Source organism: Triturus cristatus, chromosome 2_1, assembly GCF_964204655.1.
Source record: "Triturus cristatus chromosome 2_1, aTriCri1.1, whole genome shotgun sequence".
NCBI lineage: Eukaryota > Metazoa > Chordata > Amphibia > Caudata > Salamandridae > Triturus > Triturus cristatus.
In genome coordinates, this window is record NC_140581.1 from 1092733902 (window position 1) to 1092751489 (window position 17588).

Genomic DNA, 17588 nt, shown 5'->3' on the forward strand with positions numbered 1-17588 from the left:
ATAAATGGGAGGGATGGTTAGAGTTTGCTTTAAGTTCTAGCAATTTCATGCAGGAACAAAATGTGTAATGATGACAGAAGGCTCTGTCATGGCAGAGCAACTGAGACACTAAGGCTGCAGCGACTCTAGGGCATAACCTTCCAATATTATTTGCCTTTCTGCTGCAACCTTCCTCCTTAACACTGGGGCCATATTTGTATCTTTCAGGGGTGTGGTGGTGGGAAAATGCCTCTTTTTGCATGATCACCCCCTTTTTTGTAATGATGCAGATGTGGTTTTTTCTCTGCTCATTGGGACACTGTTAATCAGGCCGCAGTGCATGTGCACCTGGCCCTAAAATATTTTGAATTTGACTGTACTATGTACCTAATATATGGTACAAAGTGTACCAAGTTCCTGTAAGTTAAATATCACTAGTGGACTGCATCAGCCCCTGAGCCACTTAAAGTGCCAGTATAAACAGGACTGCAAGCCTACCATTGTGGACTGTCCAAGCAGTTTTAAAACTGAAAATTTGACCTGTTAAAAGAACCCTTTTTGAAAGGTATAAGCCCTACATTTTGTCCTTCATAGAAGTCCTCTCCAGAGAAACACTCTCACCCCATTCACGGCTGTCAACACTTCACTTACTCAAAGAATATGTACCGAAGCTCTCATGGCAGGCCAGATCCCCCAACTCCAGAAGAAACATATTAGAATATAATTACCCTGCCAAATGCCGACTAATCACTCAACTACCATTAATCAGCAAGATATTTGACATCTTCAAGATCACAGCAACACCAACCATCCCCTGTATGAATCCCAACCCAGCTACAGATCAGGAGGCAGCAGGGAGACAGCTACCTCACAAATCAGACACCCTCCTGTCAACAGAAAAACATGATCAGTGTCTCTTGGTGTTAATTAGTCTCTAGGATACCTTTAATTAGGCCAATAATTACACCCTCATCTACACCTTGATGCCTAAGATAGGATGCATTGGGAATGTTATTCACTGATTCTCTTGCTACCTATCCAACACCAGTGTGTTCACATGGGCATCTCCTTGAACAAATGTTCCCTATCCCCTGTGGAATCCCCCTGGGCTACATCTAGTTCTCTTTTATCAGCAACTGTGTCATGGAACCCTGAGTGACAATCTCACCAATAACAGCATCAAATCCACTAACATGCCAATGACAGACAACTTTATTTGAACATTTTCTCTAATCCAGACATTCAACGCCTTAACCACTACCTATATCACACTCATACCAGGATGCCCAGCACCTAAATGAATCGCAGGTTGCCAAAACTCAATTCCTATTATTTGTCAAGAACAAAAGTAATACCTAGTCCAAACATGACTTAGTGACAAGAACCTCAATGGATTCAGACCCCAACTTTCACCCAATGCCGAGTTACCCCTGGACAGGGACCTTGCCCTAAACAAACACATCATAAAGATAGGAGGGGAGTAGGCGCACACTGCCTCACACTCCAGCACTCAGTTTGCCCCGATGCATCATCATAAATGCAGTGCATGATAACACTTTCTTCGGTGTCAGGCTTTAGTTTTTCACCCTTGTTGGTGCAGCCAGTGCTATGTATCTCTAGACACGTGTTTCAGGATAATTGTCCTTCTTCAGTAGAGAGCAACACTTTTTTGTGGGGTGCTGGAGATGCTGCCCAAAGTCTTCTCAGGTCTCAGTACCACTCGCTGGGTGCAGGTGCATCATCCAGAGCTTGTCCGCTCGTTAGCTCAAGGGAGCCTTTTCAAATAGGAGGGGGGTGGGCGCACACTGCCTCACACTCCAGCACTCAGTTGGACCCGATGCATCATAATAAATGCAGTGCATAATAACACTTTCTTCGGTGTCAGGCTTTAGTTTTTCACCCTTATTGGTGCAACAGTGCTGTGTATCTCTAGACACGTGTTTCAGGATAATTGTCCTTCTTCAGTAGAGAGCAACACTTTTTTGGGGGGTGCTGGAGATGCTGCCCAAAGTCTTCTCAGGTCTCAGTACCACTCGCTGGGCGCAGGTGCATCAACCAGAGCTCGTCAGCTCCTTAGCTCAAGGGAGCCTGTTAAAATAGGAGGGGAGTGGGCGCACACTGCCTCAGACTCCAGCACTCAGTTTGCCCCAATGCATCATAATAAATGCAGTGCATGATAACTCTTTCTTTGGTGCATGGGGGCAAACTAAGTTCTGGAGTGTGAGGCAGAGTCTCTTGATGACTGTATCTTTGCCTTTCATCCTGTAGAGCAATTATCTGCCTTTCGGCTAGGTTTGTACTACACAAATACCATAAACATAAAAAGACACCTACTGACAATTATATGAATGTAGGCTGAATTTGCGTAACGTGAATTTTGTGCTTTTTATTAAAGAACATTTAAAATAAAGGCGCATATCCAGTACACTATCAAAACTTCTAAATCTAGCAAAATCTAAATCTACCAAAATGATGGAATATGTATACATTTTTTTTCTTTATTTGAAATACACACATATGTTTTTCAAAATTTGACATTTTGGAAATTTGCCAAAATACAACCACAGATGTGTAGCATTTGTATCACCATTTCATTTTTGTTATCAGGTGGAAAAAAGTATTAGTTTGCCCGTTTACATCAACTGTTTCCCAAATTTCCCTTACAGCCTAAACTAACCCTTTCAGTTCATAAATCTACCACAAACCACTGCAATTTCTAAAGTGGGGCTGTTCAAATAATGTTAAAATTGTCAAAGTCTGTAAGGGAACACTACTAATGACCAATTTAGGTAGGTTTAAGACTATCTGTAAAAGTGACACTCAGGGCACACTGTTAGATTACATCAGTAAGCAGGTGCAACATTGAGCTCAGAATAGTGTGTTTGTTGGGGTTCAATGACTTTAGGAAATCAAGGGGCTGCTACCCAAAAACTTTAAAAAAACATAAAATAATTCAGGATGCAGATGAAACAAGCATTTCTGTAGCCTTCAACCCACAATGTTGTGGTGAGCCGACTCCGTAGACCTGTAGTTAGAAACAAGTACCCTTTTGAAGCTGAGTCAGTAATTTGGTGCAGTATCCTTAGAAAGTTACTATCCACTCTGTGACATAAATTCTGTAGAACTAAGTTGCCTGTGGTCATTCGCACATGGCACACCAGTGACACTTGAGGTCATTCAGTTCTCTGCACTAAGCTGGTCACAGAAATTTCCAGGACGTACAGCATATGCACTGGTTCTCTCTGAACTTTTGCATCTGGTACAGATTTTATTGTACAAAATGAGTCATATTGAATGCCAAATGTGCTTTCACATAATTTATTTTATATTTCAACAGTAACTGAAGCTGCTGTTGCTTAATAGACATTCACATCGGGGAAATGGGAATGCATTAAAAATTGGAAAAATAAATGCAGTTTCCTCTTTCAAAAGTGGGATAAATGTATTGTAGTGCTGAAGAACATTCTTAAGATTTATATAATGCAGTTGAAAGCAGGCACAACAACACTGACATGATTTATTTTCTGATCATTGACATATGTTTTGTAAATATTTCACAAAATAGTACCTATCAATAAAAATAATTCCACAGACCACTACTATTTTTTAAATGTACAAAAAATATTCAGGAATAAAGATGGATATAGTTACTTACTACTGTGAATGGCCTATGACAGAAGCAGAACAATGACAATAGCAACATAAATCAGAAACCAAAAGCCTGTCATGTACACAAAGCAAAGAAGCCATGGTCACCAAGCCCAACCTACAATAGGATCATTCGGAGGGAGAATTTAGCAAAATGAGGTGGGGGTAGAGATTAGCAAAAGGTGGCGGTTGGTATGGGATCAAGAAACACAACAAATAGCTGTAAAGCACCTAGATGTTGTTTCAGGTTTCAAGGAAGTGACTAATACATTGACAGGAGCGATGCATGGTATGTGTGTTCATTCATTTCCAGTTCATCAGCTTATTCTGACGCCTATGAAAATAATGCACTTTTTGTTTGGGCACCGACGGTTTAGAAATTTCAAAATTTAAAAAAGCAAAAGAGAAGAAATATATAATGACGAGTCATACAAACATGCTCCCAACGTCGATTATACGTAAAATGTAAAACAAGCCCTTATTCACAAACAATATCGTTTAGAAGAGTACATCTCCTTCAAACATGCCAAAGGCAGATTTTAAAGTCGAAGAACAGAAAGGCACTTATTCCAGAAACGGCAGCCATTTTATCAATTATGACAAATGGGACATTCCGCCAGCAGTAACATATCTCCCACTGCATAAGGGCAAAAGGCTACATGTTGACGAAAACAATTTGCCTGACTATCTGTGGTGGTAAAATTGCTGGTGTTGGTTTAATTAATACAGACATCTAGATTACAAAAAAAAGAAATTACGCGATAACACTAGTGGTATTTTCAATATCAATGGCAGTAATGATCACTTATAATATGTATTAACTGCAGTGGTCTCAAATCTTTAGGGGTAATACAGAATACCAATATCAAAGAGATTAATAACCAATAGTGTTAAACTGGGTTATTGACAGCATTCTTCTGGAATACGTCTCATAGTATGTCACATATAGGAAGGACAGTCATCAGGGGTTGTATATCAATAACATCGATCTCTATATATATCGACTGAACAATATAGACAAGCAACGTATCGCTATCGTAACGTAGGTAAGTATAGATATACTATTCTTAACTTCCCATTGAAACAACTTTACAATATATATCTCGGTGTTGGATATCGTAGACTTGATATCAAGAGCAGGTTGATATTAAAACTTCAATATTCTACTGCAGCAGAACACCCCATGGAGCATGTTCAGACACAAGAAATCGCTTAAATCTTACCTTGTGATGTACTTTTTCTGATTGATGAGCGTGATGGAGTCCAATTGAGGGTGAGAGTTCATGGTTAAATTTTCGTGAACCCGGTGAACTTCATAGGCTGCGTAAACGGAACAAAGAATTCATATGCTTAAATCACCAGTAGACACTCTAGCTGAACTGGGGAGTTTGCTGCATAGAAAATACAGTTTGTGGCGGGAAAACCCTATGGTTTTTTATTTTACAATATTTTCTTTGATCTCTACAATCTTCTCTCCAGTTAAGAGCAGGTGACTGCATGAGACTGAAGCATGTGTAGTGAAAACGAAACGTGGGCTTGTTTAATATTCCGAATGTGATAGTCACAGTTTTGTGCAATTCCACCTCCAGACCCTGTACTAGCAAATTTCAAAGCATGTTAAAATGTACACTGTCAAAAAGCACAACCAACACCAACTAATAAACAAAAATGTATTTTGTGGGTAAAATTAAAAGTGTTACCTACCAGAATAGAAGTGCTGCCTGACATATGGAAAAACTTTGCATTTTCATATGACAACTTATTGATCAGAAAATGTCTCTACTGGCAAAAACAACTAGAAATATAGACAGGCTTAGGTTTCACCTGCACATCGCTTGCGCTGTGCTTGTGAAATCTCTTGTATTTATTATATCTCAAGAGGGGGCTCTTATCAGTTCCCATTGCCAAATTGTTCTGTTCATTTGCTTTTGTGTGGAACAATGTTTATAACTCCCCCTGGCTGCACACATTTACAATATTTCAAAGCTGTTCACACTGTTTAAGCCCCATTCACTTTCAAGATAAGATCTCTTCCCACAGAAAAGGCAGACAGCTTCTAGCAGTAAGCTGGAAGGCTTGCTTTTTATTACTTAGCTGTGTAAAGCAGATGATTTAGCCTTAGAACATTTGTGACATTTCCTATTCATGCCTCATTATATTTCTTTGCACTTTGTAGGCATTATTGGATCGATTTTTAAACTTAATTCATTTGGTCATTATGATGAAATTCTAAATGTTTTAATAAACATTGTGGTAAAATAAAATTAATATACAAGAACTATGCTATATTTTACTACTAAACAGGCAGCCACAAGTGCAGTTACCTTGTAGACAACAGGCTCACGGTTTGAATAGTGCAGCAAGTGCAGTAGCAACTGGCCCAAAAGTTGCCAGACCTCCTCTAAAGACATAATATTGCTATATTTTACCACTAAAAAGGCAGTCATATTTGTAGTTACCTTGAAGGTAAAAAGGACTTGATTTGAATGGTGCATCAGGTGCAGCGGCACTGGGGCCAAAAGCTCTAGGGACCCCACTAAACCCAGATTATTGCTAAGATTGAAAACTAAACAGGACAGCCACAAGTGAATTAATCTAGCAGGCAATAGGTCATGATTTGAATGGTGATGGAGGTGCAGAAACACCAAGACCAAAAGCTCTAGGCACCCCACTAAACACATAATATTGCTATATTTTACTACTAAACAGACAGTCACAAGTGCAGTTACCATGCAGACAACAGGGTCATCATTTGAATGGTGCAGCAGGTGCAGTGGCACCAGGTCCAAAAGGTTGTGAGAACTCCTCTAAACACCTAATATTACTATAGTTTACTACTAATAGTTAACCCTTTCAGGCACTAGGGTCATGATTTCAATGGTGCAGCAGGTGCAGTGACACCGGAGCCCAAAAGCTCTAGGAAGCCCCTATAAACACCAATTATTGCAATATTTTACTACTAAACATGCAGTCAAAAGTGCAGTTTCCTTACAGGAAATAGGGTCATCTTTTGAATGGTGCAGCAGGTGCAGTGGCATTGGGAACAAAGATAATCATAAGTGCTCTAAACACCAACTATTGCTATATTTTACTACTAAACAGGGAGTTACAAATGTAGTTATCTTGTAGGCACTAGAGGCTTGATTTGAATGGTACAGCAGGTGCAGTGGCACCAGGCTCAAAAGTTTTCAGAACTCATTTAAACACATAATATTGTGTTTACATCAATTAATTCTATTATTTCCCTCTTTCATTTCATTTTTCAAAATGTTGCTATTTCTTACCCGCACTATACCACTAGTAACAGCACAATATATTGCCTTTATGTACAGAAACAAGTCACAACACTTTAAATGACTTTCTGTAACTTATACTGCACAACTTCTCAGCAAGCTACAACTTACAACAATAAACAGCTTATTATTAATCACAAAGGCAAAATCTAATGCATTTATTAATGCTTGCTAAACATGTCACAACCCTACACATTGGATACTACACATATGTATGTGATGTACGAAAGAGGTTACAGACTACAGGGCCAGATGTACAAAAATTTGTAACTGCAATTTCAAAATTGCTATTTTTACTTAATCCCAAATATGAAATCACAATACCTATTGAAAGACACCTTAGAACTTTTAATTAACGATTCCTAGTCGGTCGCAAATCGACCAACTCATGAATACTGAGGTAGGTTGCAGTTCGCGACCCATTAGGAATGATATCCATCACAAGGATCGTGGCCTGTTAAAGTCAGCAGACCACCATCTCCCCGATTGCTTTAAAATAAAGTTTTTTTTAAAATGCGGCCCATTTTCCTTAAAAGAAAATGGGATGCATTTCAAAAACAAAAAATGAAACTTTTTATTTTCATTTTTTGGTTGAGCCTGGGAAGCGCATGCGCTGTTCTGCGAGCCATGCTGTATTGGAGCATGGACTTGAAGCCCCGCTCACTCTCTCCGCCCATATTTGTCAATGGCTTGTGTCATTGTCCATCCTAAATGCTGGCTTCTGATTTGTTAATAGGCTTGTTAGTCCATCCTTAATACCGCGTTATCTTTATTTGTAACCTCCTATGAGGACTGGCCCATTTACTTCAGTTGTTACACGGTACGTCTTATTTACTCTGTAAGCACTATTTTCTTTTTTTGGTTTCTCCTAGTACAGGCATTACATGCTTTCCTGCAACATTCAGTGTGCCATGAGCGCTTTCACAGGCGCTTTTACAAAAAAAGCATTTGTTTGTCAACTTGACAAACAAAAGCTTTTTTTGGTAAAAGCGCCCCATAGCGAGCTTTCACTTTAATGGCAGCGCAGACCATTCTTTAGACACGGCTCATCTAAAGAAAGGGGTGTGGCCTCTATTAATGTGAAAGCACAGCATGGGGCACTTGTATACAACAAGCATTAGCAATGCAATAAGTCTCGCATTTTAGAAACTTTGACCTATTGGTATAGGAAATGACAATGTCTTTTATTATTGCAGATTTTTTAAACACAAATAAAAGGCATTGTCATTTACAATGCCAAGAGTTCAAAATCTCACAATTGCGAGACCTATTGCATTGCAAATGCTTATTTTGAGTAGGCAGTGGTTTATAAATATATAAAACAATTTACCTTGCGTGCGCTGCATCGCCGAGTTGGCGATGCAGCGCGCGCAAGGTAAATAGTTTTATTTATTTATTTACTTAGTTTACTCCGTTCTGCCGTATGTCTGAGTTTACTACACCCCCACCCTGCCCCTCCCCCGCCCCACCGCCCCGCAGCACTCCCTCGGCGAGCCGCCACTGAGATTAGGGGAGTTTTTTAAAAATATTTTTTTTTCTGTTCAATTGTTTCTTCATGCAATTGAAACACATTCATGCTACCAATTCCTGAAGACAGCCTGTGCATTTTACCTCTACTGGTGAATTTCTCCCTACTTCCAACTCACTGAACCCAATTTAAATTTAAATTAGGATTTCCCAAAACTGCTGCAAATGCATTTTAGTGTTTTGTGAACGCTCCTGAAATCTGTTTTGTGTGTATTTACTAAGAATGTATTAATTGGTCATTCATGGCCCCACCTCTGAAACTTCCATTTTGCATGGTTATTATCCCTGCAACTCCAATCACTTCACACTTTCTTTTCATGAGTAATTTACGCCGGAGATACTTGCTTAAATGGCACATGAGTGACTTTGACTTTACACACTACTTGTGACTGCTATGCACGTGCTCACAAGCACTAGTTGCATGCCTGGCATTGTGAATCTCCCTGGCCTCGTCCTGATACTCTTGTTTTTTTCTGCTACACACTTACTCACACCTTATTCATTAGTAGGTAAATCATTAGTTGCATAAACTACACATGTCAGCAACTCACACATCTGCCATTGTGAATGGCATTTAGATTATAAATGAGTAAGTTAGCATTTTACATAAGCAAGAATAAGCCATTCACAACTTATGGACCTCTGTTATGGTCTCGGCAGCTGTCTTTGATGCCTCTTAAGCACTAAAATTGCGAGCACGTTCGCTTACGGTTATCAAAATAACAATTTGTTTTCTGTAGCACTTGCTCACCACGGGTGTGTGGTTTTGTAATGCTGTAAATGATACGTGTAAATATTGCTCAACTCAGTGGCATAAACACCATTAACCACAGAAGAAGAAAAGGCTGTGTGCCCTGCCAGAATTTGTATAGCAGAAGTATATATTACTGAGACCTTCTGACCTGAATTAAATGTAATTATTTTCCTACTATTAAACAGCCTTCATGCCTAAATACATATTGTACTGTGTTGTATTAAAATTGCATTTATATAGTGCTTACTACCCCTGACAAGGCATTGAAGTACCAAACACCGAGTGTAATGCTACTCGGGAACCAAAGGTTAGAGGTTAATGTGGTGTTTATCTTTGGTTACTGCCATTAATTTTATGCTCTCAAGGAATCAATTCAATGCTTTCACATCAGTCTCTTGTTGTAGATAGGCCTGGGCAGTAAATTCTGTTCTGCTCGCAGAATTTGTGGAATTTTGGTAATTTCGGGGAATTGCCCAAAATTCTGCGCTCCGTGGCATCGCGGAATTTTTTGCTCGTTCGCGTTCTCAAAATGCGTGTTTGCGAGATATTTCCCCCCGAGCACGCAAACAGCATTCGCGAACAGGAAAAAAGCATCGTGAACAAGCAATTCCGCGTGTTCGCAGAATTTCTGCGTGCTTGCGGAGATTTTTTTCCATTTCACGGAGCTTTTGAGTAGTGCGACTACGCAAATTCCGCCCACCCCTAGTTGTAGATTAAATTATCAGGAGTTCTGTGGGATTATTAGCTTTTGCTATGCGAGTTCAAGCATAGCTGCATGTCTTTCCAGGTGAAGGATCTCAGAATACTGGCTGCCATTTTAAAAGCAGGAATACCAGAATACGCCAAAGCAAAAAAACATTTTTAAAAAGGTGAGAAATTTAATAACCTAGGTGATCATTGGCTCACGTACGCCCCATTTACAGATCAAAAATTGTTACCTGACTTTCCACTCTTTCTCCTATCACTGGTATTCTTCTGGCTATGGACCTTACACACCTGAAAACCAGGACACTCTCTCACAGACAGAACTTCAACTGATGCTTATAAGCTCACTATGGCTATATCTATGCAGGCTAAGCACTGATTTCCTTGCGTAGACAGTTGTGCTGATATATGTATCAATTATGGTTCCAAATATGGTTCCTACTGTTTCAGTCATTGGCATTCTGACACTTTATATATATACAAATTGGATTCCTCACATAGTTGCACTGTTCTTCACAGCTCCATAAACATGGATCATATGTGTTCCTTGGGCAGCCCACTCTTCCAAATCTGCTTACAAGAGAGGTTTGATCATGGCCTGAATATAGGAACTATCTGCCCATGGGCAGGATCCAAATACATAGGAAAGTAAAGGCCGGTGAGTATAGTCACAATTTGTATATGCGCTGCTGAAAAACACTGATGGTATCGAATGAAACAAATGTAATTCCTAGTAGTTGCAGGATCCAACGTCCCTGGTGCAGTGACACCGAACTTATCTTGTCCTGACTTCAGCGATTCCGATCTTCTGTAATGTTCCGTGCACAAGAGACCCATATCCTAGTCTAACACCAGTTGTATCTGTAGTAGAGTACAAGCGTCACTATTTTATGATTGGCAGGCCACCCTACAAAGCCCTGGGGTACCCATTGAGAACTTGTCATCCAACATACACTTACGACTCTGCTAGGCTTTGAAACCGGCGCTCTTGTATAATCACGCCATCATGCTTGCTATGATGTGACCATTTGCGTACATGTATAAAATGTAATAAAAACATTTGGGAAAAAAGAGAACCATGTCCTGAGGCCTCTGGCAGGGACTCTTCATGGATATTCAACTCTACTGGACATAGGGCCCACCCTAGGGCAAACTCCTTTAAACAAGGTGACCATCATCCACTTAATCAGGCCATGACACGACTAAGAGTTGGTGACCGCTGGTTTTATAGCTGTGAGGGACAACAACAACTTGTGTTTTACGTAGCACTTTTTAACACGTCTTCCATTTCCAAGCACTTTAAATAGCAGATTTTACTATTACCTTATTTATTGGTATTCACTTTACTGGCATCAGAAGGATGGTAGCCTTGGACTGCCCCAGGTATGTGTTTTCCCAATTCCGTGGACACTCCGCACGAGAGCATATTTACTAACTTAAATGCTCTCTTGTCTCTCTATATGTTCTCGCACTGCCCAGGATTCCCCCACCACCACAGACCACTGTGGTGAAGAGTGAATATCACTTTGTGCTCACCTGACTGGTACAGACCTCTTTGGGCAGGGTAGCCTGTGGCTGTAAGGGAGGTTTGAGGTGGCTTCACAAAGACTGGGCCAAGGCCAGGGCCACTGCTAACATGGAAGAAAGGAGATGCACCTAGGGGCCATCTACACCCAATGCCATCACCACTAGCAGGAAGGAAGCGTACCCAGCAGAGCAAGGAACCCGTCTCCAAGACTACATTCAAGATACGTTCAACTCCCACCGAAGGAAGGACTGCGGCAGGGACAGGAAAAGGAGTTGCCTTCCCCATGAGGTTGGATCAGATTTGAAGAAAGGACAGTAACAGGTTGACTGACCTCAGTGCTGACAATCTGCCTAAGAACTAAGCAAACCAAGTCCCAGATGCTTGAGTGCTGTTGTGAGGATCTCCGCTGAAGCCTGGAACACTACTTCGACTTGCGCCACTGCCCGGAATGGCGCTGCAGAGAAGAGCTCACCCTGACATTCCCACAGGACTAGAGCCATGATCCCTTGCGGCTGCCTCTGCAAGGACGACGGAAGAACTCAGGACATCAACACTGCAAACGGTCATGTAGGCGAGCTCCCCACCTAAGATTCACATGCTGTGTGTGTGCTGCAAGCAGCACAGATACCTGATCACAACCCTTGAGGGGGTCCGGGGGCTGAAGGACCAACTGAAAAGGGAGAGGACGTGGCTTAACGGCTTGAGCAGCCGACTTTGAAGCTGGGGAACCAGGTTCGAGTCCAGGGGAGGCTCAAGCCTCCTGTGATTCTGGGCAAATCACTTAATATCCCCATGCTTAAATAAAATAAACGTGCCCGTCTGCAATGTAACTGGTGCTCATGTAAAGCGCTCTGATACATTCGGTCGAGTTCGTCCTATATAAAACCGCAAAAACAAAAAAAAAGATCATTTCACTGCTCTGGGGCTACGCAAAGTCTTCCTGTCTAAGCAACACCAAGACGCAGTGTTCCTCTGCAGTGGTGGACTGTGGTCGCAAGCGTGTGAAGACATCCAGGAGGCAGGCTGCAGTCTTACCACACATCACCTGCCCAACCACTTCCATAGAGACTCTGACCACATGAATCTAAACTCACGCATCAACACAGGAAAATCTGCCATGGAGTCACAGTAAGGCTGTTTAAAGTGTCTTCCAATAATGTCCTTACTTTGCATCTGCATGACAGTACCATTTCCCCTCAGCTCTGCGCGCCTAGAAAGCATTAATGTACAGTGTTTCCTTGTATCCTAGGGTACCCAAGCTGTCCACATTAGGAACTTACAATGGGGCTACAAATATATTCTTACTATGCTATTAACACTTTAAAGGTGTATTTATATCTTATATGTTTTTTTCAGTTATAACTCTATCTTAAAATGTAGTTGCTGTGCACAGTTCTTGTGTGTTTCTCTGCCTTTGCCCCCTCACCACCCATCAAAGGTAAGCCTTGACCACTTGTCATCTCTGCTCCGCTGTCTGTCTAAGCCCTGGAAGGGGGCTCTGTTTATTCACTGAGCTCACAGTAGCATCTACTTCTTGAGGTTCCAGGGACAGCAGGCAATATTTCTCACAAGGATTGACCAGTTGCCCCTAAGTTCCCAGAAAACTGGCTAGGCATTGGTGCAGATAAATTCATGCATATGCAATGTGATGTAATGTCAAATTTAAAAGAATTTCTAAAGTGCACTGTTGCCAACAAAAGCCATCCTGAAGCTGGCAACAGGAACTAAAGAGGTGGCATCGAAAAACAACCAGGATTTCAAGGCCTTTCAAAAAGGCAACATATTGTTAATAAGACACAGATGGAGTGGCAACTAATTCCGGGTCTAAGCAACCATAACTGAGAAGACTCTTACTGGCACAGCCAGAAGACACGGATTTGAGGATCCTGGTTTCGGGCAGGCTGGTAATGGTGGAACTTCTTCTGCAAACATGGGGGAGAGGATGCGGCCTAACGGCTAGGGCGGTGGACCTCAAATCGGGGGTAACGGGTTCGAGTCTTGGCAACGACGCTCAACATTCTGTGATTCTGGGCAAACCTGTGCCTAACAAAAAAATTAATGTTCCCTTGTGTAACGCAACTGGTGCTCATGTAAAGCGCTCTGATACACGATACCTTCGGGTCAAGTTTGTGCTATATAAAACTCTTAAAAAAAGAGGTGCTATGCACTGAAAGTGATACACATGGCCCTAAATATATGACTTTAGAGAATGGTACCCAATGCTGTGCCCTCAAAGATGACATTGCAGAGGAGAGGATAGAACGACTGAGAGCTAAGCAAGCAGTCCTGCTCTGGATTCCCTGTAGCCGATGCAAAATAGATGCAGGTGATTCCCAAATTAAGGACTTACAGATATCCAGGTGACAGAGAATCTAACCTTTGTGAACCTGGTAATCATCCATGTACATAGTTATCTGCAGTGCTAAACTGGTAAAAGTAAAAACATAAGTGCTAGGGCCCAAAGATTTCCTTGAAGCCTGTCATGGGTACTGCCAAATATTGGGACTGCGGAACAGCATCGGATTGGTAACACGGGCCCTCAGGCAATGCCCGAGGGGCCAGTATCCGAATTCCAGCTGTGGGCTGATTTTTTGAGCAGCCTGGGGGGGGGGGCTTTCTGGAGCTAGATGGGCATCCATTACCTTCCTTTTATCAACGGCAGAGGTGTGACTCCTATTCTCTCGCCATTAATATATGCATATTGAGCGGGGGCAGGGGGCCTGAGCAAAAGTGGTCTCACTTGTTTTCAGGTGTGTTTCACTAGTGTAAACTAATCCATGCATTTTTATAAAAAACCCCCACACTTTTTTTTTATAAAATGTCGCTGAAGCAGTGTTTTGTGGAAAGGCATCTTCAAATGTGGGCCACTTTTTTTAGGGTGCCCGGGCTGATTTTTAATCCCAATCCAACCCTGCTGCGGAACACCAATGCTGCCTTTCTAATCTTTTTCTGCCCGATGCCCTTTTCTTCCACCACCCTACACTGACTGCCTCGTCATCTTGCTCTTGCAAGTGCTTGTTTATCCTTGTCATTGTTTTCCTATCGCTCTCTTCCACCTTTCTTCTGTCTTTCCTTCCTTTCTCTCTCTTTTAAGTTTAAAATAAAATTTATTGAGAAAAAAGTGCATTGACAATGACAAATTTTCCTTTCTCCCTCTTGCTGCGGGTCAAAATCTAATGACCCGCATATGCTCCGCAAGATCTTCAGATGGATCCCCACAGGAACCAGGAAGACTGTTACCCAAGCACTCGTCACCAGCCGACTAGATTACGGGAACACCCTCTACGCCGGAACCACAGCCAAACTACAAAAAAGACTCCAACGCATCCAGAACGCCTCCGCACGACTCATCCTGGACATCCCCGGTCATAGCCACATCACCGGACACCTGAAAGACCTGCACTGTCTCCCCGTCAGCAAGAGGATCACGTTCAGACTCCTTACCCACACACACAAGGCTCTCTACGACCTGGGCCCCAAGTACCTCAATGACCGAATGACCTTCTACACGCCCACCCGCCAGCTACGATCAACCAGCCACGCCCTCGCCACCGTCCCACGCATCCGCAGAGTCACCGCCGGAGGAAGATCCTTCTCCTACCTGGCAGCCAAGACTTGGAACTCCCTCCCCATCCACCTTCGGCAAGCCCAAGACCACCTCTCCTTCAGGAAGCAGCTCAAGACCTGGCTGTTCGAGCAGTAACGGACCCCTCCCCCCAGCGCCTTGAGACCCTTCCGGGTGAGTAGCGAGCTTTACAAATGCCGTGATTGATTGATTGATTGAATGATGAAAAATAGGCCCCATCACCCGAAGTGAGTGCCAGCGCCCAGCACAGCGGCAGCAGGTGCAGTGGCAAAGGGACCGAGGCATATTACGGGTTCACTGCTTCTCAATAGCGGCTGCATTTTACAAAGCCAACAGGATACATGGGGAGCAATCCTCCTTGCCATCTAGCACCCGGGTTACACCTATGTAATCAGCTGACACCATCAATTACATCAACTGCAGGACAACCTCCAACTACGGGCAGCAGCAACCATCACACAATCTGGACCACATTGGTGTACCTCCATAGCTGTCAAATTGCCCCACATCACGAGGGCGACTGTTAAGCAACCCTGGCTTTGCAGACAAACACATACATGCCAAACGACCCGATCCATGCGGGAGACTCACGATTTCTGTAAGCCAAAATTGGTTTTATTTTAGCTGTTTCACACCTAAAGTTACCTCTGCTTCTTCAAAATAAGTCAATGGGAAAATCACAATCCCCAAATATGTTTTCAAAATCTCCCACTTTCCTGTTCTGAAATGTTGGCATCTACGCATACGCAGGTCGGATTCTAGGACGGTGTTAATTTTCCTACTGTAAACATTGGCTACAAGCCACAGCGGGCTTTGCGGTTTGGCTTGTAGGAAATCAGCCTCGTGACACGGGATCAGCTGATACACATGCGCTGAACAAGTGTCTAGTTTCAATCAAATTGTATTTATTTACTTTTCAAAACCTTCAGGAGTCATTAATTAACTACGTTTGTGGAATAAACTAATAAAATAGTTGGCTCATTAAACAGGTGTATGTTAATAAAATGCTGCAAACCCCTCTTATTATATCCAGAGCCACTGGAATAGAGAGCCAACGGAAGGCCAAAACTATGTCACAGGGTTCACTAAATTATGTGGCGAGAAAGTCAAATTGTGCGGCATATTGGGGCACAGTTTGCTACACTATTAATACGCTACTTTTCCATTTCAACACACATTTCATACTGAATATCATACTTTATGCAACACAAAAAGACAAACCGAACACACATACGTGTTTAAAGCGGTGATCTGGCATTGAGTGTGCAGCTCAGCACGCGGGCCTCTTCCGCTGGCACGAGCGGTGATTTTCCGGCACAAGAAAATGTCAGGCTGCTTAGAAACGAACATCTTACGTCACGAACAGAACTTTCTTAGTTGGCAAATATTTAGCACAAACACATTTCATATTCTTCCTTCTCAGCTCGCACCCGCTCTGCCTCATTTCTGCACTTCTCTGCGATCCGCGGTGGTTTCATTTTGCTGAAAGGCATCGGATGTTACCTGAGCTGGGCACACCACCCGGTCTAACGCAAGCACATTAACGTTCATACCACTGCAACAAGCAGGGGAGCTCTCCTGTCTCAAATTACACCTACCTGCGCGAGCGTTCAGCGGCACAGAGGTTGGGCTTCATTCATCCCCTCACGGTTCCACATGGCAGTGCCCACGGCCCGGCACCTGGCAGCGCCCCGTCATAGTTCACGGAAGACAAAGGCGAGGTTAATTATTGCTTTCACGCTGGCAGCAGGGAAGTAAGTGTCGGACATGCGGAGGGCGCACCCGTCTCCGGCCTCAGTGCATGTCGGGAGTGTTGACTTAGCTCGGAGAATGGCAGGCAGGGACACTCCCTTCCTTTCAGGCACACACCTTGGGAGGAGGCAGGTCGGTTCTTGGCTAACACCGCGTTTGAGAAAAGATTTAACCCCCCCAGGGCCTACATTTTCTAGTTTGGGCAAATCTGGCTCCGACTGCTTCTCGGCCATTTACATTGTTTTAGGCCATTATCTGATTTTCCTATCCCGGTCCTGTGAGGCTGAAATATATTTTTCCAAAAAATGACAACTGTTGACATTAAGCAATATACTTGCAAAGTTGAAGAGGTTAAAAGTAAATGTTTTTCAAATGATGAAGTGTAAGTATAAAAAATAAAATGCAAAGATACCCTGTTAGCGATGGCCCAGGAAGCACATGCTAATAACAGTTCGTTTGCATAAACTTAACGTGGAAAACTTCACGACAGTGACATCCCCAACGTCCATAAATAAAGATTAAAGGCAAGTAAAACAGCGCGTTATTCTAGACTTGGTTCTAGCCATTCAATCCATTCAAGTCACCTTTTAACAAATGGTCAAAACTGACACGCCTCCTTTATGACAGAAAACAACGTAAGAATGTTGTAAGAATGTTGCAGCCATGTTTGCGCCAGTTGTATGTAGTAAGCCCCTCAGTGAGTGCCCTCCTCGATAAACATCATTATGGGGGCATTTTTATTTTAAGAAATTGAGCTTTGTCAAAGTTACGAGATGACAAGTTGAAAATGACAGCCAATATGTTTATCCATCCTTG

At 42.5% G+C, this 17588-nt stretch overlaps 1 protein-coding gene across 4 annotated transcripts in view; it reads right to left on the reverse strand.

The window, feature by feature from the left end:
* RASSF6 (Ras association domain family member 6) overlaps window positions 1-16832 on the reverse strand; it is a 185834-nt gene extending 169002 nt beyond the window's left edge. Inside the window, exons 1-2 of one of the 4 annotated variants that reach the window (XM_085636476.1) lie at window positions 16619-16832; window positions 4851-4947 (exon numbers count right to left, since the gene is read on the reverse strand). In XM_085636476.1, coding sequence (XP_085492602.1) covers window positions 4851-4912 — 62 coding nt within the window. In that variant the 5' untranslated portion in view covers window positions 4913-4947; window positions 16619-16832. Of the gene's footprint in view, window positions 1-4850; window positions 4948-16254; window positions 16583-16618 lie in introns of those variants that run through there. The other 3 variants (XM_085636478.1, XM_085636477.1, XM_085636479.1) reach the window with 3 other exon arrangements.
* Between the last annotated feature and the right edge of the window lie 756 nt (window positions 16833-17588).